Here is a 22,837-nt window from a genome sequence, read left to right on the forward strand (position 1 = left end):
ACTTTTTTTTAAATAATTTAACGAAAGGTGTTTTAATCTGCTATTTTAAGTATTTAAGCTCAAAAGCAAACAATTTTCCATTCAGGTTTATGATAGGATCCTCCTACGCGCTTTAGAATTCTTTCGCACAAAGTTTCAGTTGAAGAAGAAAAACTCTTCGCATTTGAAAATAGAAAGATTTCTAGGGAAATAACGTGGATTTTTCCTCTCCATTGCATAATGAGCCTCCGTATAGGTCAAATAGTTTTCGGGAAAAGCACAGAATCTTTTGTAAAGAATATCGGGTCGTCTCTCTGCTATTTATATTCTTGAATTTCTCTTTCGTCTAAGTATTTATTTCAGTTGTAAATTTAACTTAGAATAATTGAATGTTTAAATGACTTGGGAACTTCTTTTTTACTTTTAGACTATGGTTCATACAAAAAGTAATCTTTAATTTTACAAAAATATACAGAAATGCACACTATATTTTATTATAAGAGCAAACAAATTTATTGATCAACTGGAAAAAAAATTCCTACTACCAGTACAAACAATATTTTACTAACAAAAGTAATTTTGAATTTTTAAACGAAAATCAAACGCAGTATAATGTTCAAGTGAAGAAAGAGTTACACTGTCCAATTCGAACATTAATTATTTGATTGTTTTACCTTATTATACAAGAATTCAGTCCCTAAATTGTTCTAAAAAGCTTTAATAAATTTGAATTGAAACTGAATTTTAGCAGTCTTAAATTTTAGAACTTATCGTTGACGTTGATGACTGAGGTAATGTAGTCTTAAAATGTGTAAATGGAGAATGAAGAAAACGGAACCTTAAACTTCACCGGAAAAATTATAAAAAATATATCTTAAATGATGTATGAAATCGCCTTGTGTAACTGGGATTTTAATCAAAGGTTTGAGTTTTGATCTGTTAAAAACATTTAAGCACTGCATCTCAACAATTGACCAAGATTCTTAAGAATCTTGTAAATGTAAGAATTTTTAAAAATTCTTTTGAAACGCAACTCCGGGACTAAACAGAGAGTCTGGCCTGCATTGCGTGCCATTTGCTTGATAATAGTTGAAAAACGCTCCGGTAACGCAGCAGGTTCAGACGTCGCTCACACTGCTGGTTGGAGAACTGGGGGTACTGAGTTCGATCCGCGTGGCCGACTAAGCAACCGGTATATATACAACCAGCAGTAAGGTGCACGTAAGTTTTGTTGTGTTAAAAATCCTCTCGTTTGTTGCGGTGTGAAAAGTTTAGAGAGAGGGGTACTAGCTCAGGCATTTTCCAAGTCGTCTGACCAGGGTCAAAATTATGTGGCATTCTTACCATGACCAATGGAATACAAGAGCTCTAAAAATGGAGTAGGTGCTTTGCCATGATTAGGTGATCATGATGGCCATGATAGAATCATGATTGAACGATACCCAACTGTATATGGTTGTTTCTCACGTTCAACTCATGTCTTGTATACCCCATTCTGTTCGATTTCTGGGAGATCAGTGAAGGGAAATTTATTTTCGTGATTTCGTCACTAATCCTCGTGATTTAGTTATTGACCCTCTTACTGTTCTATTCGTTACAAATGTTTCTGATTTTATTATTTCTTAATATTCTTTCTTCCAAAATATTTGTTTTCTCTCGAACCTGAAAGCACACCCTTCTTTTCCTTAACTTCTTTCTCAAGATTGTTTCCATACCCCAGGGGCGTATTAAGCGTACGCCGGGCCCTAGGCCATTAAAACTTTTGGGGCCCTTAGATAAAAAAAATTTCTCGCATATATTTTTAATTTATTCAAATACAAAAGTATTTATATATCTTTTCATTTAAGAAAGCATATTTAAAATTAAAATAAATAATAGTAAATTAAATTTTACTTTTTTTTTTGTTAGATTAGAACTAAAAAAATTATCGTGTTTTTTATTATATATTTGAAATTGATTTTTTTTAAGAAAAATCATTGTTTTTCTTAATTTTTTTAAATTTATTTTCAAAAATTTTTTTTAAGGGTGCCCATGACCTAGTCTGGCGTAATGAGTAATCCGCCCCTGCCATGCCCTATTGTTTAACTTCATTTTTTCATATTGTAACTTATTGGCAGCTTTCTTCTGCATCTTTGCATTCTAATTCTTTCATTTCATGTTTTCAGCATTGTAGGCGTTCTTTTTTTTTACAGTACTTAAACTATTTTTAGATTGTTGCCAATGTTACGTCAACCAATTCAATAGCGAGAATCATAAAGTCTATATTTTCTAAAAATTATAATATACTATAGATATCTAAAATATTGAGTTTTAAAAATATTTAAATGGTTTTGTATTCGAGTTGCAATAGCGAGGAGAATAATTTTTGTAAAATATACAAATTTGAGCATATTATTGTTAACTTATCAAAGACGACCACATTATTAGAAAACTTTTTCGAATTTTACCCTTCTTTGATAATAAAAAATAAAATTCAGCACAGTGTTATTAAGCTTTTTTTTGTGAGAAGATAAGATTTCCTCAATACGTTTTCTAGGAAGATGATTTTTCCTCAATAAACTCAGTATTTCATTACTTTTGTGAAATAGTATGTTCGAAATAGATTCTAAGATACTAAGGTGAAACATACTTCTACTAGGATTCAGACTGGTGGTGACACCTGTAAATTGTCTTGTGAAACTCGAAGAGGTTTTTTATAACTTGTTATTTATTCATTTATTTATTTTTAAACTTTTAAATTTCCATTCCGTTGATATTTAATTAGATTTCAGGTTCGTTGCACATTTTGTTCAATTAAATAGATTTAATTTTTCCATGTTAAGTGAAAAAAAGATAGTTTGTGATTGCACACAAAATAAGTGTTTGTCAATGGAGATTTCGAAATACCGCTCGATTAGAGTTTCCCACCGAAGAATCGTATGCATGCGTATACAATGACTGCAATATTTTACATCTTTCTCCTACAATATTTTAATGTAACAAAAATGATCACTTAAACATAATTTTAGATGAACTAGAATCAATTTCTGTTCATTATCACTCTCGATCCTCCGGAACATTTTGCTCGTTTCTTTTCTTCAAAACACTAATAAAAATCTAAAAATAATTATCGAGATTTCTCTAAAATACTCATACAGTTTTTTTTACATTAATTTAAATTAAGAAAGTATATTTCAATTATAACTAACATATTCACAAACATATGTATTTGTAACTGTCTTAGAAATCCTTAATATTCGTTTGTAGTCCAGTAAAATAAATTAATATCCAAAAAGTCCTTCCGATCCTTAATATCTTTTTCATTGAAACCTTTATTATTTTCTTATAAAAAATATCTAAAAACTCCCCTACTATACTCCCCTTAGCCCCTTTTGGAAAGAAAATAGAAGTGATTTGAGGGGAAGAATTAAATTTCTACTTGACAGGCAAGTCTGGTTCCCGACGTATTTTTTCAAATGAATAAGAACACTCTCCAGACAATTGGAATAACAGTAACATTTTTGTACTTGTACCTATTTACGCATCTGATATTGCTATCTAAACAAGCGAGGCAATGTTCCTCGTGTATTTTTCCCCCGGCAAAACTGAATGAAACAAGGAGCAAATCAATAGAACACATAATTCTAAAGTTGCAAGGGTTTTTATGTATGAAAAGTACTTCTTTGACGCGTACTTGTCAATACAGTTTATATTTTGCTATCCCGGAACTATCTAAACATGTAAAATATTTACGAGGAAATTTTTCATGCTCAATTGCAAACAGGAATCGATTAGATAAATTATTAAGAAGTTTTTTGGGTTTCGTGTACAAAAAGTACAATTTTTTACCTACACTTATTCAAGCATCTTACATTGCTGCAGAAACAAGTACCGTTTTGTTTCTTATGTATTTTTTCTCGTTTAATTGAATCAAACACCCACCAAGGGAGGTAATATTTTAAAAGTTAATTTTTTTTGTATAAAAGTACAATTTTTTAATCACACTTATTATGAAAAAAAAATCATAACTTTAAAAACTATTTACCTTATTAACTCAAATTTTATTGAATTCAATTCAGTATAAAAATGTTCAGGTAGCCTACAGAAAGCAAAGTAAAAAGCGTTGTGAGTCGTGTCAAAAGTAATACTTTTAATACATAACGCTAACAACTTTTAATTCATTTGTTATTGACTCGTGTATAGTCCCATTTGATGCAATGAAAAAAAAGAACATTAACTCACTTGTTCAAATTGCTATATCAGATGCGTAAATAGGTAAAAGTACAAATTTGTACTTTTTGTAGATAAAAACTTTCTATCCTCTAATCTTCTTACCCTTCATCTAATCTTCCTATAGAATCGAGATTGGTTTCATTCAATTCTGCCTGAAAACATTCACGAAAAACAATACCTCACTTGTCAGTCTAAACAAAATTCAATTATCCCCCTCAAGCCACCTTTCTCTCTCAAAAAAAAGGAAAGCGGAATTTTTCGATAATAATATAACGAAGTTTTTTGTCAAAAAGCATCTTAGGAATTAATTTCTAGAATAAAATTAACACAAGTTATACTCTGAAATTGCAAATAATTTCAATAATTGTGCGTTCAATAATAAGTGTAAGAATTTTCCTTTGTTTGTAATTAATTTTTTAACGCATTTGGAGGTTTTACACACCAATCTCTATGATTGCTGCGTGATCATCGTAGTTTTTTTAATTTAAATAAGAGCTTCGTTAGCTGAAAAAGGGAGCGGGGTGTTGGATGTTGCCTTTAATAATAAGAAATCTCTGTAAAGTCCCCCTCAATGTTTGAGACAACTGAGAAAAATTTCATGAACCATTATTAATTTTAATTAATCAAAGTTAAAAGCAAGAAAAAGATACAAATAATTAATCGTTTTAACGATATTTAGCAGACATAAGAATTTTTTTTCTTATGTTAAAGAACTATTGCGACTGTGTATTTTAATTTCACCCTCCCCATAAATCGAACCCCTGCGAACGCCATGCATTTAAAAGTAGATATTTTCACACACGCAAATTGTCAAAAAATACATAATTATTTTAATATCATGTGGCAACATTTTGTTAATAATAGTGAAGTAACGGACAATTTCCTGAATTTGAGAAATAATCAACTATACTTAGAAAGAAGGTTAACTTTGGAACGCAAGATGTGTAACATAATAAGAAGCAATAAAATATTTATATAATAAAATAAAATATAATAATGAAATATAATAAAATATTTTTACTTGTTAATAACATACTCGTATAATAACAACTTAATGTTAGTATATCAATTCAAATTGGAAATGGGTTTTATCTCTCTTTAACTCAATAAAAATGCTCAGTTACTCTCAATCTCTTCGAAATTAAATGAAACTTGAGCATGTGAATAAATATCTCAAGAGAGATAAATTAAAAAAAAAATTATAACAATTAATAAATAATCATCATTTAAAGGAAAGAAAGTGAGAAAAAAACTGTAAAATAGCACTTGAAACTTTTATAACTTTCAAATAAATTGGAATTTTGAAAGAAAACTCGCGTTTACGAAAATGTCCCTTTCAGCACGTTCAATTTCAACTGGCTACAGAGTGGTCCGCATGGTATATTTTACTAAAAGTGTAACAACCTATAATTCTTGAGCTAATTTTTGAATATTAAATTATTTTATTTCATTGTACTCCCTGTACTTTTTCTACCCACAATCGTAATTTCAATCTTCTGACTCTTAAAGTTTTTAATATGAAGATGCATTGATTTAATATGAAGAAGCAGATTCCTTAAAGAGAAGTATTAAAAATACAAGATTCAGAATGAGTTTTGTATGTGATAAGAAATGCTACGCGCTTATTTTTCCCTTAATTAATCAATCTTTAATTGATACGTTAATAATTGTAATTTAATGTGGTTGGAGAATTCTATAAATATTTAAGTTTAGAATGTTACCTGATCATTGAGCATTGTTCGGTTTAACATACTAAATTTTATTTTGGTTCAGTATAATGCATTCATATTTGAAGCAGTAACATGCAAACAAGTGTGAAAAGTAGGGTTCAAATCGACACCATAAAGGATGCTGATGTTATATTTGAACCCCTGAATACGAGTGCAGGGAGGAAAAACTAGCATTGCCCTTCGATTCGCAAAATTATTTATTTATTTATTTTGTTAACATTATAAAATTTGAATATGAAATTATTTGATAGCTCCTAAAATTTATAATCTGTTAACAATATTAATTTTTACTTAAATTATAAAACACCTATTTTATTTATATAGTAAATATTTTTCAGAATTATTCAAACTTGGTCAACCCTCTATACTTGTAAGTGATGCACTATATGTAAGGTTTGACGCAGGGAAATACGAGTTATAAACATCAATGCACATAAACTTATATATTTCTAAAAACAGAAGTTTGACAGAGCAATATTGAAGCAAATTCTGTGCAGAAAGCTATAAAATAGTTATTTACGGTAAAATTACGATGCTTTTTTACAGTAAAAATTCAAACTGAATTCAAGATTAGAGATCAATTTGATTTTAGGCAGTAAACTGAACTTTTCAAAAAAACATTGTATTATTCGCTCTTTTCTTTCTTAAGCCTTTTGCTTCGTATTTTATGAAAATTTTCATATTCGGCCTCCTATCGATTTTTTTAGTACAATTGGTAAAATATGTAAGTACAAAGTACAATTTTCTAAAAGGAAGAATTAAAATATATACTTTTAGAAAAACTAGGTCCTTCATTAATAATATTTTTTTGAAATATATATATAAACAATCAGAGATCAAAAAATGAATTAGACATTTCTTAAAAGTCTAATATTTCTTAAAATCCTTTGGCACTGAAGAAAAGAACTAAAGAAGAAAAGATAAATTATTACGGATGAAAAGGATATCAAATGTAATTTTTTTTTAATTCTGAAGCAAATGACCAATCAACAGAAATATCATAAGATTCTGCATAAGATGCTGCCATCTAGTGCTCATCCTCAAACTAAATACTTATAGTTAAAAGGATAGAGTTTGTCTTATAGTGTGAAACTTTTCATGTTTCCAGTACTAACATTTATCCGAATTATTTCGAATAAAATCATGCACTTTACAGTTTTTAATAAACAAGTAAAATGATAACTAATAATATTAAAAGAAAGTTCACTTTGGCGCAAATACCATAAAGACATTTTTTCTTATAATTATGATTCACTTAAAATAGGACCCGAAATAGACAATATAATTAATCAACGAGTACTATTTTTATTATATAATTTCAGAACATATATAATGAATGATAATTATGAAATTACAAATGGCTTAAGTTATGACTTTTATAACGCATGTTTTTCAAACTAACAAACTCAATTGAGATTTCGATAAAATAGGCTCATTTCTATAAAAAAAATTAAGAATGCATTTTAAAATTAAAAACTTGAAAATTATTAATGATGTAAAATTCGTCAGAAAACCCATTGTATGAAGAAATAAATATCAATAAAAGTTGAGATATAGCATTATTCCTTAATTAAATTAGAAATATTAAAAAAAAATTAGCTGAACATAAGATATACTTTGAAGTAAGAGGAATGAAAATAGATGGTAGCAGAATTCACTAATATAATTTTATTTAGTATTTCTGTATTGCTAAGTAAATAATCCATTTAATGACATTATGAAACTATTGTTCTATCTTTTATTGTATCACAACAGTACAGAAAATTAAGTGAAATTATATTACCGAATTATTCAACTACCATCAAAATCTTCCCCTTGCTAATTCCAAAAATTAGAAACGGCGCAAGATAATAACAAATAATTTATATAGCATTAAAAGCATTAAAATATAGCATTAAAATCTAAAATTATATAGCATTAAAACCAATGCAAAATAATGTTGCGGCGAGCGAATGCTAGATAATATTAGTTTGCATAGAATCGAATATTATATAATACAGAGCAAACAGCGACCTCTTGTATCCTTCTAATATTAGAAGTTGTGCAAAATAACGTTAGATTTTACTGACTTTTTGATGTTATCTATTATTAGGTGCTACTTAGGGTTTGTTCTCCTTTCATCTAAATTCAGTAAAGTGAATGAATCTTGACCAATACGATGCCCGATCTAGAACGATCTTTCTCCAAGATTCAAATCTTTAGAATGTGACACTTATATTTCACTTATATTTTCATAAAAATTTACATTTCATAAGGTACTGTGTAAGGTTACATTTCATAAGTCACGGTATTTTTAAAGGGGACACGGTAATGTTATAAAGTGTAATATGAATAAAAATGATTTATCACCTTTCCAAAGCTCCGTGACTCAAATATTCTTAAGAAATTTTTGAAATGTCCACTGCATCTCCACAAAATAGATAACTTTCACAGTAATAGACCCTTATATGACTCTGATTCAAAACATTAGAACAATCAATTTTTCTCATTCCATGAAAATAAAACGTTTTATTCTTAAGCATTATAAAATGCATTACATGCAAATGATATTTTTATGAAGAATGTAATTTCCCTCAAATTATGACACAAGCTTAAAACTTGCTCATCTATTTTTCTTAAAAAAAATATTGTTAAATCTCAAAATATTCGAATAATGAATTAAATTTGACAAAATTAGTTTAATGTGTTAGATAATATTGGTTTTTAATTATTAACGTTGCTTATGAGAATTTTAAAGTTATTGCTGATATTTATTTTAAAAAGGGTGCTTTTTCAAGGTTTTATGCAATTTGTTTAAATATAGAAACTTCACGCAATATTCCAGAAAAACGAAAATTGTGAGTTAATGACTTACATGGACAAAATAAAAATATACAGACAACTATTTAAATTGTCTCCAATAAAGCGTTCTTAAAATCTTACAACAGGATGAAAAGAATGAATTGTAAGCAATAGTGGTCAAAAACTGATAACTTCAACCCGAGATAACAGATTGGAAATGGAAAGGAAAAACAATTTAATATTTCTAAATCGACAACATTAAGGAATTTTTAGAAATTTAAGTTCCAAAACCACTTATAACTGTAAAACATAAGCTTAAAATAATAAAATGATATAAATCAAGATTGTTACGGAGCTTTGAAGATTGGAAAAAAATATTTTTAGTGGCGAAAATAAGTTCTATGATAATCAGGGCTTTCGAGTTTGGACGATGAAACAAGAAGCATTTTATAAAGAAGCCTGAAACGTTCGGTGTAAAATTTGCGGCTGGTGTGATGGTATGGAGTTAAGAGTAGTGATGGTTAAGAGTAAGCATATTCTAAGAACAGATTAATTCAGGTATATACCAAAATGTTTTCGAGCTCTTTTGTCAGAAGACTTATTTTGAAATTGATTTTATTTTCCAGCAAGAGGTAAATATTTTTGTAATTTATTTTTTAAATGTCCATCGCATCACCGTATATTATAACTATTTTTTCACAATAAAGACAATTATATCGGACTGGTACTTTTAAGAAACAAAATTTACATTTAGAACCAAAGTAGAATCAATTGAAGTAGGCCAAATCGTACATTTAACTACCTCTAAGTTCCTTATCATCTTTCCATAAAGCAAGGAATTGCAATCAGTTCTGATATGTCACTGCCGGCTTAAACGGTTATTCTGGTTTTGTTTTTCATTTTATTTATTTCATTATTTCATTATCAGCATATTTTCTTTTTTATTTCATATCTGTTTTTTTTCCCATTCACGTTAGAATATTCTTGAAAATGGAATTTTTTATCTCTGGAATTGTAGATCCATATTGAAAATGTGAAAGTTGTGAAGTATTTAAGAAATAAATGTAAGTGTAATTAAGTGCAAAACTATAGTAAAAATACAAGTATAATAAAATTTTAAATATGCGAGCAAAAATCTATGAGTTATATCTAAAAAGATAAGTGTTATTTATAAACAAACCCCATGAATTAATTTTTTAAAATTTTTTATATGACCCCTTATTACATAGGTATTTATGAATGATCTGATATGCTCTGTATGAGATAAGATTAACTTCTGTTTCAGTCTAGGAAACAAAATAAACATACAATCTTGCACTCTCTTATCTAGAATACATAGTTGCTAACACGTTTTCCCAAAATGACAGATGGAGAGCTGAAAATATTTAAAGAAATTACAAATCCTTATATTAAATATAAAAGAAAATACTACTTTTAAATAACGAAACTAAACTTACTTTTACATACAACTTAATTACCTAGCATTAATCATTGAAATGGTAAACAACTATAACTACAAACTGGCAGTGCCTATAAATGAAAATATAAAGTAAGTTAAATTTATACATTTATTTAAATAATTTATCAGTTTTTAATAAACAAGTAAAATGATAACTAATAATATTAAAAGAAAGTTCACTTTGGCGCAAATACCATAAAGACATTTTTTCTTATAATTATGATTCACTTAAAATAGGACCCGAAATAGACAATATAATTAATCAACGAGTACTATTTTTATTATATAATTTCAGAATATATATANTATGTATGATGATTTAATTTATTTGATGATTTTTCTTCTAAAAATATGAAGTTAAATATAGAAACAATAATGTCTTAGCAAAAAGTAAATAACCTACATGTGTTATTTAAATCAAAAGTTAATATTATTTAAAAATAAAATATTCATTACAAGAAATAGAAGAGTTTTCTGTTTATTTGAAATTCAAAACTTTAGAAACTACGCCAAATGCTAATCGATATATTTTGTTGTCGCCAATGCTTAGAAGTTTTATGAGAACAAGATTTGGAATATATTTAAAAGTAGTCTAAAAACCTAGCGTTGCAAATGTGTTTAAAATTCATTGTTTTATTCATAGTTTGCTTTCTTCAAAAACAAGATATGAAAGAAATCTTTAATGTGTAAGTTTTTATTCCTATTATAACAAAAGAGTGTGTCACTTAAATATTTATTTTACATAAATATCTTTGAAATTTTTTTTTATAAAACACATTTTACTTCAAAGATTTTTAAAAAATCATTTAAGTGAATAAAATTAAATAAGTTTGATATAAACGTAACATTAAAAGTAACAAAAGAGAGGTTTAGTAAATTGAACTTGCCATAATGTGGTGTTAAAATTATCTCAGAATTATAACTTTTGTTAATACAGTGGTACAATCATTATTTTTTCTCTTTAAGTAATAATTTAAAATTTATAAAATATTAAATAATAATTAAATATATTAAATAATGATTAAAATTAACAGTTTAAAATAATAATAAAAAAATTAAATTTAATAATAAAAAATATTTAGATAATAATATAAATGATTAAAGTATTAAACTAGTTTACTTATTTATAATTTATCACGTGTTTTACAGATTTTCAAATTTCACTGAAATTTAATAAAATTGCATTAAAATTCTTAAAGATTGAATTAGATAGGTTTCTTTAATCAAAAATATATTTCTTACTTTTACATATTCAACCATGTTTCAGTATTGAAAATTAAAATTTTATAGTCAACTATTAATTATGAAAATTCTGTAATTATACTATTTATTACAAATTATAATATTCTTCATTATATAAAAGTAATATTTTTGATGGCAATGCATTTTATTTATTTAAATTATAACTAGCTTAAAAAATATTTTCAATTTAATAATTAAATAAAAGTTTTTAACTGATTTGATATAAAAAGAAATTTATTCAAAACTCAAAACTGAATTTTATATTAAAATTCTGTAACAAATAAAATCATATATCTCCATAAATTAAAAATAATTTATATCCATTGATCCAATCACATAATCCATTATATAACAATGCTAAATAAATTAATGATTTTGATAACTGCGGCGTCAAAAAATAAAGCAGAGAAAAATGCTTCAAAAGCAACTTTTTTTGAATGATTAACTTTGTCAAACCAACCGAGTCTAAAAGTTTTACGTGCTATAATATTTTTAAAAAAAATTAAATTTGGGAATAATTTTTTATTTAGTTATTTACAATTTTAAAAATTTAATTATGAACTAGATTGGAATTTCATTTTCTTTTATTTGATCGAAATGATCCTTTCATTTGCAGGACATTTAAAATATAAAACCTTCATTTCACAATAATTAATGAATGAAACAATAGAATTATAATAGTCAATGTTCATGTATAATTCGTTTTTCCACTTTCTGCTATGGCTTTTTCTCAAAATATTGTTTATGTATGTATTTGAACATATTTATATTTCTAGTTGCAACATATGGTATGAATAATTAAAATAGCAGTTGATTTTTCTTGTAAAGAAGTTTTAGAGAAAAATATGAGAAAGAATTTACTCCCATGAAAAGACAATTTTATTTAATTATCACTCTCCTTTCCTTTTTTATGTTAGATAGAAAATGTTTACTAATTTTACTTTTTTTTTATGTTGGGTAGAAAAGGTTCATTCTAAGGAAATGTTCATTCAGACTTAAAATTATTTCTTTTTGTGAATGGAAAAGCATTTTTTTAAACGGCTTCTGGTAGAGAATTTTTTACATTAAAAATTTTAAAGCGAATAAAATAAAAACAAAAATTAGAGGGAAATAGTGACTCATGAGAGTATAGGCGATTTTAAGTTTGAAAAACAAGTTCAACCAAATCGAAATTTTTGAATAAAACAGATGATGAGTGAATGTTGAGAAGTTCAAAAATAAATTCAATGAAAAGAATAGAAATATACGGAAATATTCTTGTAATGCGATATATTCACTCACGGTGCATTCACGAAATTCATTTAATAACTGCTTACGAAAAGAAATTCTTTTTGAAATATTCTTTGTAACCCATAATAGTGACTAGGGAGATATTTTTTTCTTTGATCACCATTCAAAACTGGAAAATTTGGAACATAACAATTGACAAGATTAAAAACATAATTGTTTCAAGAAAAGAAATAAAGTGTACAGGAATTAAATATGTCAAGAATATTATTCTAATACTACTACTATCGATTACAATACATATAACAAATGTTTAGCGTTAAGGTTAGTTTAACTATTCTTTACAATCCAAAAGTAAAATAAAAAAAATTAACTTTTTTCCTATACAAACAAATAAGAAAACTAGACTGTTTAAGAACACTTACTAATGAAAAGATACTCGTTTATTTCAGATATACAATTTTATGTTTCATTCGGTATTTTTTATGTACATTTTTATGCCATTAATTCGATATTTTTTTATGTATCTCTCAATAACGGTTCTCAAATCAATGTATTTTTTTAAGTTCAGCTTTATTGACGAAGTTTCATTAAAGATTTATTTTAAAAGATAATAATAATGTATTCAAATAAATATTATTACGGAAATTAATAATCATATACAGATTAATAACCATAATTTAGTGTGAAAGCAGCAAAAATTGGAACAAATTAAGAGAAATCTAAAAAGTAATACAAGTTTTATTATTAGAAATCCAAGTGATATTGAAGAGATTGAACTGCAAGAAACAAATCGAAGAGAAAATAGAACATCGGCTGAAAAGGATGGAAAAACAATTTGGAGAATAGCTAATGGTTTTATGACCATATTTTTTCTCATGGCCTCAGGTGTCCAGGTAATATAAATCACACCATTCATAATTATTTTAGCTGAAATACATTTTGCCCCAATTTTCGTGTCAAAATTTAGACTAAAAGTTTTGCTTTTAAATATATATCAACTGAAATATGTCCATAAACGTTTAAAATCATAAAACCTGTATTGAAATTGCTTCTTTACAAAATAACTACAGAAACAGATTTTTGCGTGCCAAGTGGTTAAATGTTTTACTTAATATTGAAAAAATTCTTTTCCTTTTTGCTTCTTCTGAAACATAATATACTAAAAAATAGCATTAATAAAGTTCCTTTTTGAGTAAAATTTCAAGATAAACTTCTCTAAATGTTACAACTCTACATGGACATCTCCAAAAGTTATAATAATAATGCTTGCCAAAGCATTTCTCAAAAATTCAAAAGTATATCAAAGTTAATATAATTTAAAAGTATATCAAAGGAAATATTTTTGTTTAGTATATTTATTTCCTCTTACAAGAAGTAATTTCGTTTTATTTTTAAAAAATATGTATCTTGTTTTAAAATATTGTATATATATACATCACATTATTGGCCTTTTTTAATAAAGTAATGGAATCAAGGATCCACAAGCCACACTGTACCCAAGTCATACATAGATAAAAAAGAATTAAGCATGACTATACAACGAAATTTCGAAATTTTTTAAGTTTTTGAATTATTTTATTCGTATATTTAGACATTTATTTTTTAAATTATTTTTCTAATCCTAGTAATTCAGCAAATGATACGTGTTAGTATAAAATTTAAAGCAACCCTAATAATCATCGTTTGTTATTGTACTTATTAACACCTTTAACATCTATTATTATATTGTTGAAATTATTTTCTAAAATTTTATTAAAAAAAATATCTTATTTGCTTTTTTTCAGTTCAATGATCCTGATCCCTATCTGTGGGTAGTAAGTATATGAAATGTTTATTAAATTTATGATATAAATAATCATCGTTTCAATATACTTGTTAATGCTTAGTTAGAAGAAACAAATCGAGATTAAATAAAAGTAAAAAGTATCTTTATTTTTCAGCCTTTATACGGAACAGCAACTCTTCTTACTTTTAGTGTTGTCATCTGGCCCAACTCAAGTGGTAATTTTCTCATTATTACTTAATTTTACAATTTTCCACCTCTCATTCATTTCATTTTTTTTATAAATCCACATTGTCTTATTTATACATTAAACAAGCATTTTTCTTACATTTCTTTAAAACAAAATTTGTTTAAGAAAACAATTAGATAAATTAATTGAAAACTGCTCAAATCAAATAAACATTAGATATTTTTTTTAAGTTGTAAAAATGCTACGAAGAAGAAATTATTTCTAAAGTGAGGATTGAGCATGCTTTGTTCTGCGTAGACTAAAGCACACATAATAGTACAGAAATGGACATACAAGAATCTTTCTCAATGTCGGTACTGAGGAAGATTCTTGTTTACAGTAACGAAACTATAGTACGTCCATTTCTGTACTTTTATTCGTCCCTTATTCTCGTTGTCTTTTGCTTTGTTTTAATCAATTATTTAATTTGGAGATTTGTCGATAAATTGCTGCTCCGAGGGTGAAAAAAAAGCGAATTTTGAGTATGCGGTGTAAATTTTGGAGCTCGTTATACCATAATATCGTTCCAATATGTTTCAACATGAATATAGTGCTAATTTGATACTAACTAGTCGGAAAGTAAAATTTACTCTTTTTAAACTTGATTACTTGATAGAATATTATAGTACACGACAGTATAGTTCAATTTGAATAAAATCAGAATGTAAACATAGACAATCAAATTTTGTCGAGTATGCAGAAATTTGAATACATTTTAAATCTGAGTACTGATATTATGGTTCAAACTTGAAGCAATTTTTTTCAATGTGTACACCTAAGCGTTTCCAAATTTAGAAAGCGCAGCTTTCTTTTTAACATTCTCAAAATTAACAGTTAATTTATGAATGAACACTATGATAAGTTATGCAGTAATAATTAATAATTTATTATGCAATTATCTTCAAAATTGTATAAGCTACCTTTTTAGTTTACGATCGTACTAAATTTTTTAACTTAAATACCATCAGAACAGTTTTTTTTCATTAAAGACTTATTTGTCACTGTTGTGAAGTAACTAATTTTGAAATTTTTCTCTCAATGTTTCTAACATTTTTATTTCTTACCTTCCAATGGAGGAAATAAAAAGTGGATATGGATCTACTCAATGCATGCTATGTTTTGTTTCGGAATGTTTCTCTACACGATAGTTCAGCTTGTGATAGCTGCAACACATCCTTTGTCCGATGGCTCTCTCAATCCTCTTACGTATGAAGAAGGGAGGTAAATTTCACAAATCTTAATTTGAAATTTTAATTTATTTCTTTTCACTTACTCAAATTATAAGGAACACTCTTTAACTTGCACAACTTTGAAAAGTGTGCAACTTTTCAAACATTTTTCTAAAATTATATGCATATAAAATAATAACCATTTAAATGATGACAGTGCTCTAAAATGATAACCTTCAAAATATAGTTTATTTAAGTCAATGAATATGGTAACATTGTATTTTCTATTCAAAAGACAAGGAAACTCCTGAGTATCATGTACTCAAACGATTATGTACTCAAAAGACAAGGAAACTCCTTAGTATCGTGGTAGGTGTTTCTTCGTGGTAAACTTTTTTTTACCCACTTTTGTGGTTTTCAGAAAATTTCATTTGCTGTTTTGCTAACCTTTTGCATACGGCGCTTACCATGATGAAACCAGTCTGGTCCACTTATTATACCAGTCGAAAGCAAAAAGTTAAAGAGATCATATGATTCGATACATGATTCAATGTAGGTAGCATTCCTATTGCCTGCTTTCATGTGACTCACTTCAATAAAAAATATTTATGTTATAAAACGAGTAGAATGTTACAACTTTTGAAATAAAAAATCATGCGACTCACTAATTTTTGAAAACTTGAAAACTGAAAAAAAATACCACACAGGTTAATCAGTCACGAAAATACAAAAATGCTACATTACTCTAAATATAGTACGTAAATGTAGACTTGCCTATAGGCAAATTTATATAACAGAAATATTTACAATGTGGTTTTCATACACTAACTTTTCTTGTAGAGAAATGGCTGGCGTAATGATTACAGCTATTTGGTTATTTACATGTAAGCAATCTCCAACTATAAGGTAAATACATATTTTTTTATTTCCATTTTTATCGAGTTTTATATCAAGTTTATCGTCTCTTGCATATTGTTATTCCTAAATAATTTATTTAAAATTTTTAATCGCATTGGAACATCTTAAGTAGTAATAGTTCTTCAAATATTAACTTTGAAAATAATAGTTTATCAAAACAGAAACGTTTTTAAGTTATTTTTTTTGGTTAATTTCGTTTTCTTGCCAGTGATAGGGATACATAGTAAAATATAAGCAATAAAAATACAAAGATTCTGAAAAGATTTTAACATTAAAAGACATTATTTTTAGAAAGCAGACACAAGAAAAATAAAGACATTATACTTAATTTAGGTAATGCAACATTTTTAAACTTAAAATTGGGAATTTTTTAATTATTATTTTCATAAATAAGCAAACATGGATGTTAGCTTTTGCTAAATATTTTTATTCTTATTTTTTGAATAAGTTGATTAAATTTTCGAAATTAAATCTAACTATAGAATAAAATTTAAATCGCACATTTGAAAAATTACCCATATAGCTACTTTTTTAACTAATTAATTTTTAACTTACTTTTTTACATACTTTTTTTGCCACGTTTATACTTAACCACTCTTTAGATTTTTGCTAAGTGTTTTATATACTTAATTCCCTAAAAATTAAACACAAAATGAAAAACCAGTTTAAATGATTTATTTTAGGTGTACCCTTCCTGACTGGTGTGATTGTTGTAGATCAAGCTCAAGTTCTTCTAATCATTTCGCTTTCTTTCGAGATAAATGCCCTTCATTATGGAAGAATACAGATACATCGAATATTTAACCGTCAGTTGTTCATCGAATATTTGATCGTTGGATTACGAATTGCTTTAACAAAACAAACGAGGGAAAATATGATCATTTACGGGCGTCCGAGTTGCAAAATTCTTTTAACATTAAAAAGTCTTTCAATAAGATTTGTTTTGTAAATAAGATAATAATAATAATGATAATAGCTCTCTATAAAATATATAATAACATATGATATAAAATTATAATATATACTACAACAAACAATAATTTTACTGTTTAAGATTTAAAAAAACGCTATTATTTATTATGCATTTGTTCAGTTAGGCATTTTTTATCAGTTTAAAATATTTATTTTATTTATTTAAATTATTTATTGCTTTGTCTTTATTTATTGTTTTGTATTTATTTATTTTATTTATTGCTTTGTTTTTATTTATTGTTTTGTATTTATTTATTTATTTATTTATGTTACTTATTTATTGCTTTCATCTATTTTTTGAAAATATATATTTATAATTTTTTTATGTATTCATTTCGTCATTTTTCTTTTAATATTTGTTTCAGGAAAATTTATCAATCATAAATTACGACATTTTCTTTGAGTATAAAATGTTTAAAGTAAAATATTGAAATATTTATTATATAGATATTAAAATATTTTGCTTTAATTTTAAATTTTCTTAAAATTGATTTTATACATTAATTTGAAAGCATTTTTTTAAAAATTTCACTTTTTTATTCTTCTTTTAAACAGTTTGGATAAATTTATAGTAATATTGCTTTACTTATTCATAATTTTTACGTAACCTTAAAGCTTCGCTGGGTAATTATTGGAAATGTATTGATATTATCTATGTCCTTTAAAATTATAAAACAAATTTAAAAGTATTAGTTAGTTATATTTCTTAAAATTAATAACAGTTCCTTTTTTCGATTTGATTACCTTTTTAAATATATATATATAAATATAAATAATTTAAATTATTTAATAAAATATATCTAGAAATGCATATAATTATTTAAATTTTTCAAAGAAAAGAAACATTAATTTTATACATTATGCATTAAGTAATTTAAGAAGCATTTCAACCAATGTAATTATTATGAAATGTATTAAAAAGAAAGAATAAAATATTTTATTTGGCACAAATTGAATATTATTTACTGAAAAATATCAATTTAAGTTCACTTTATATTTTTCTCTTTTTCGTCTAGCAAAGACTGTTTTATGGAAGTATTTGACTGACTAGAAAATTATACGTTTAAAACACATTTCATAAATTTCCATTTCATTTATCTTATTCCTTATTCATGCATTTACTTATTTATTTTGACAAACAGTTTCAGAAAATGTATCGTAGCATGTACGTTATTGGTAATTTTTACATGATTTTAATATTTTTCATAGTATGAACTATGTATTATAAAATAAAGCTGAATTCATTTGTAGACGTGTCCCATAAATTAAAAACAAAGATATAATGTTTTAGTAAGCATTACGATTTCTTTTAAAAGAGATGATCAATTTGAGTCAGAAATCCTTATCACTTTAAAAGTAAGGTTATATACGACCAGAATATATAAATAATGAATAATAACGAACTTATTGCTTAGAAGTTTCGAAAAAGAAATGTTCTTGTTTCAATTTTAATTTCTTATAATGAAGTTTTGTTAAATCAAAGTCTAATAGTTTTCAAATGATTTAAATGTACAAAAAATGACTATTTAAAATCACCTTTATTGAAAAAAATACTTTTTTAACTTGTATTTTATACAGAAAAAGATTTAAAAACATTTTTTTTTAATTTTATTTAATTTATGATTTTAATTATTTCTGTATTATAGTTCCTTATACTTATCTCTATTATTTTTCTTTTGATTAGATTTTGAATTTTTATATATTTTTTTGATAAAGATAAGATATACCTTTTTTCATATTAAGAGAGTTAATCTGTAAAAGTAATTCTGACTAGTAAGTTCCTTTTACTCAACCCAGTGTTAGAATTTTTTGTATTTGTTGAATCACAATATCACCCTAACTAGCGGCAACTTTAATCTGTTGAAAAATTTAACTATATTATCATGAAACATTCGAAACATCTGAACTAACTATATCAATTGAAGCATCGTAAGCATAATTATGGCGTCCCCCCCCCCTCCTGCGTTACCTAAATTAAAACATTGTTCAATGGTTCTATAGTTGATGGTTTTCTCTAAGAGTGCATGTAGTTGCAAAAAGTTCAAGGAACAATTTTTGACTTAGCCTGTATGTAAATTATCCATGTTAATAATTACGTATTAATACTTTTATTTGCATTTGTGTGTAGGTTTCCATTAATATTTACTTGTATTTCGTATTTTAGCAATCAATCAAGGCACATTTGTTGGAAAAAACGTTTCTCAAATACTGCACTTATTATTTTGTTCAGTTTTCTGCCATTGCTATTATGGGGATTTTGTTATCTGAGTATCATGGACTGTTCACTGTGTATCGACTTCAATGACTATCGGTTTTCTTTTTGATATTTCACTATCTTGAAAAAAAATTTTAAAGCAAGAAGCACAAAACAATGCTATTTGAGAAATAATATGGATACATTTTGTGAGTTATGTCAGCGGTTCTTAACCTATGGGTCGTGACCCAAAATTGGGTCGCGAAGCATATTTCTTGGGTCGCACTGAGTCGAACCAAAAAAGTTAGTAATACACCAAATAATAAGTAATACCAACACCTCCTAGAAGAAGTCATTGCGGCTTACTCAGCCTAATTTTGACTTTTTTTTGGGTAGCGATATGAACATATTTCTCAAATTTGGGTCGCTGCTTAAAAAGGTTAAGAACCACTGAGTTATGTAATAAAAATTTCTGTGCAATTATGAGACAAGTAAAAGTGACGATAACATAGCAGAATAAAATGTTCCTCATTATCGGTAGCTTTGTACTTTGGAATTGTAATCTAACTTTCTCTAGTTTATTTCAGTTACGTATCTATTATCCTTGCTTATAATTAGTATTCTTTTAGAAACTAATTAAACAAATTCTTTATAGAAAAAATAGTATATTTCGTTAAAAGATAAAGAAATAAGTCATAAAATAAACATAATTTTTTTAAAATTTAATTTTATTTTTACAAAATTATTAATTTTACTTGCAAATACATAATATATCACAATATTTCTTAGTGTAATCAAATTAGAACTGCTCCTGCTTTGCTGTTTTTAAAATAGTTTGAAATGCATCAGTGGATAAAAAGTAAATTTTTGAGATATGAATAATTTTGCAATAAAGTTGAAAATCAATTTTTTTTTCTAGAATAATTGAACTTTTACTACAGAAATATTAATTTCATTTTTATTTTTAATTTCATTTTTATTTTTAATTTCTTTCTTCTACAGTCTATTACCATTTAATATCATAGTTCTTTATTGCAAATTGGTTATTTCAAACATACCAAAAACGTAATTTGAAATTTAATTTTCTTACATGAAATCGCCGATATAAAATTTTTTATACTCAATATTTTAATAGTAATTGCATTATATTTATTTAAATAATCTCAGTAAAACGCAAGTTTTTTAAACTATATATGTAGAGCATAGTTTTTTACAAAAAAAAATCTAAGCTTTATTTCTCAAAAATTTTGAAAATAGTAAAATAATTCAAACATAAAGAAATCCACCCCAAAAATAAATAAATAGTAAATATCAACATGTTTGAAAGGCTTGGAAAAATATTATATTGTAACACTTTGTAAATAAGAAACACTTTCAAATTGATTAGGAGGGCGTTTTTTAAGAGGGTTTCTGATTAAAAATATTTTAACTTAGGCACCTTAACGTAAGCATTTAAACTGATTATTACTGATAATTTAAGCTGATTGTATTATGCAATTATCGAAGGAACATTGCAGAAATTTCTACAGTATTTATTTAGAATCGCTACTACGGATCAATTCGATATATAAATATGCTGATTAGGAGAAAGTATGACTTATCTCTATAATTCTTTCATTTGAAAAGAAAATGAGAATTTAATTGAGAAACATTAAAAATTGCTTTTATAACTCATCTTAATGTCTTAATATCAGCTTATGAAATTTGTAGCAAAAATTTATTCCAATCTAACTTGAATATCTATAGTGCCGAGCAAATTAAATTGTTTTCCTGACGGGAATAAGCCAAGTTTTTAAAAAGGCAAAGCTCTGCAAATTAGCAGAGTTGTATAAAGAGATTAGCCCTCATTAAAATTTAAGGAAAAGTATTGCTAAGACTTCATTAAAAAGTGTTGAATTTTTAAGCCATTTATTAGGTAAAGCACTTAACAGCGATAATGGAAGATAATGATTTTCATTAAATTTAAAAAAAAAATTTTTTTTCATTACTTAACTACTTATTTCAGTTTTTTCAGAACTCAGATTCAATTATCATTCATTATTTACTGCATGTAAGAGAGCTTATCAATCAATTAAAACTCTTATAGTCGAGAGAGTTTATGTATTAATAACAATTTTAGAATTAATGATGAGTATTAAGATATTAAGTAATAACAAGTTCAATAAATAAAGATTGAAAGTAATAAAAAGAAAAGAAGTGCAAAAGATTTCAGCGAACTTTCATAACAAAATATGATAATATTTTGTTACAAAAAGCTACTTTATTATTTCTATATTGATATTCCATTTTCCAAATTATTTAAAATAAGCTGTGAAAATTGAAATATATCACAAAAATATTTTTTTATCTATACATAGAGAGCTTTTAAAAAGTCTTTAGAATTTTATTACTCCTAAACGTCTCAGTACTTGCGATTGTATTTACTTGCAATTTTTCTCAGATCATGCAGAAAACGCAGTAGATGTTTAATTGTAATCACAATTATTTTCGTAAAAATATATCTAGAAACTTTGCAAAAAGTTGCTGAAAGTTGCAATAGAATCAATAATAACAGGATAAGAGTCTGTATATTTTGCAATTCTATGAACAGAAAAGAATTAATGAACAGAAAAAAGGAGTGATTTTATTCTATTTTATAACCATCGTTGAACAGCCGATGCAATTTTTTGGGCTCACGACTATACTATCGTTCAACTCCGCAGCCTTGTAATTTTGAACCCAATCCAGAAGGCAAGGGAACACTTGAGATCAAGCATTGGAGAAATTTACTTTCGCGGAGGACTTTTTGATGGAGCTAACCCGCATTTGCGTAACATGGAAAGGAAGATCACGTGAACCTCCCACGGTTAGCCTAACGGCAATGAGACTCTAACCCATGATCCATCTACCACTGAGGATATTTTACGTCAGCACTGTGGCAATGTAATTATTATGAAATG

The 22,837-nt window shown here is 26.2% G+C and overlaps 1 protein-coding gene across 4 annotated transcripts; it reads left to right on the forward strand.

Moving 5' to 3' along the window:
* The first annotated feature begins 10,016 nt into the window (after positions 1 to 10,016).
* On the forward strand, positions 10,017 to 20,438 carry LOC107454510 (transmembrane protein 220). Of its 4 annotated transcripts, none has more exons than XM_016071724.4 (7): positions 10,017 to 10,251; positions 13,382 to 13,526; positions 14,418 to 14,447; positions 14,574 to 14,634; positions 15,722 to 15,866; positions 16,655 to 16,720; positions 19,869 to 20,438. In XM_016071724.4, the coding sequence occupies exons 1-7, from the start codon at positions 10,199 to 10,201 to the stop codon at positions 20,026 to 20,028; spliced, it is 660 nt and encodes a 219-aa protein (XP_015927210.2). In that variant the 5' UTR covers positions 10,017 to 10,198; the 3' UTR covers positions 20,029 to 20,438. The 4 variants fall into 4 exon arrangements, with proteins under 4 accessions (XP_015927210.2, XP_071039074.1, XP_015927209.2 ...); XM_071182973.1 differs by lacking the exon at positions 19,869 to 20,438 and adding an exon at positions 17,416 to 17,655; XM_016071723.4 differs by lacking the exon at positions 10,017 to 10,251 and adding an exon at positions 10,761 to 10,847.
* The last annotated feature ends 2,399 nt before the right edge of the window (positions 20,439 to 22,837 follow it).

Source organism: Parasteatoda tepidariorum, chromosome 7 (assembly GCF_043381705.1).
Source record: "Parasteatoda tepidariorum isolate YZ-2023 chromosome 7, CAS_Ptep_4.0, whole genome shotgun sequence".
Taxonomy (NCBI): Eukaryota; Metazoa; Arthropoda; class Arachnida; order Araneae; family Theridiidae; genus Parasteatoda; species Parasteatoda tepidariorum.

What these genes read in the sequence shown, in the direction of transcription:
- LOC107454510 (XM_016071723.4), top strand. Translation starts at nt 10,774, where the DNA reads ATGTGTTTAAAATTCATTGTTTTATTCATAGTTTGCTTTCTTCAAAAA. An exon ending in ATGAAAGAAATCTTTAATGT is followed by an intron (nt 10,848 to 13,381) that starts GTAAGTTTTTAT and finishes TTTTATTATTAG; the next exon opens with AAATCCAAGTGATATTGAAG. An exon ending in CTGATCCCTATCTGTGGGTA is followed by an intron (nt 14,448 to 14,573) that starts GTAAGTATATGA and finishes TTTATTTTTCAG; the next exon opens with CCTTTATACGGAACAGCAAC.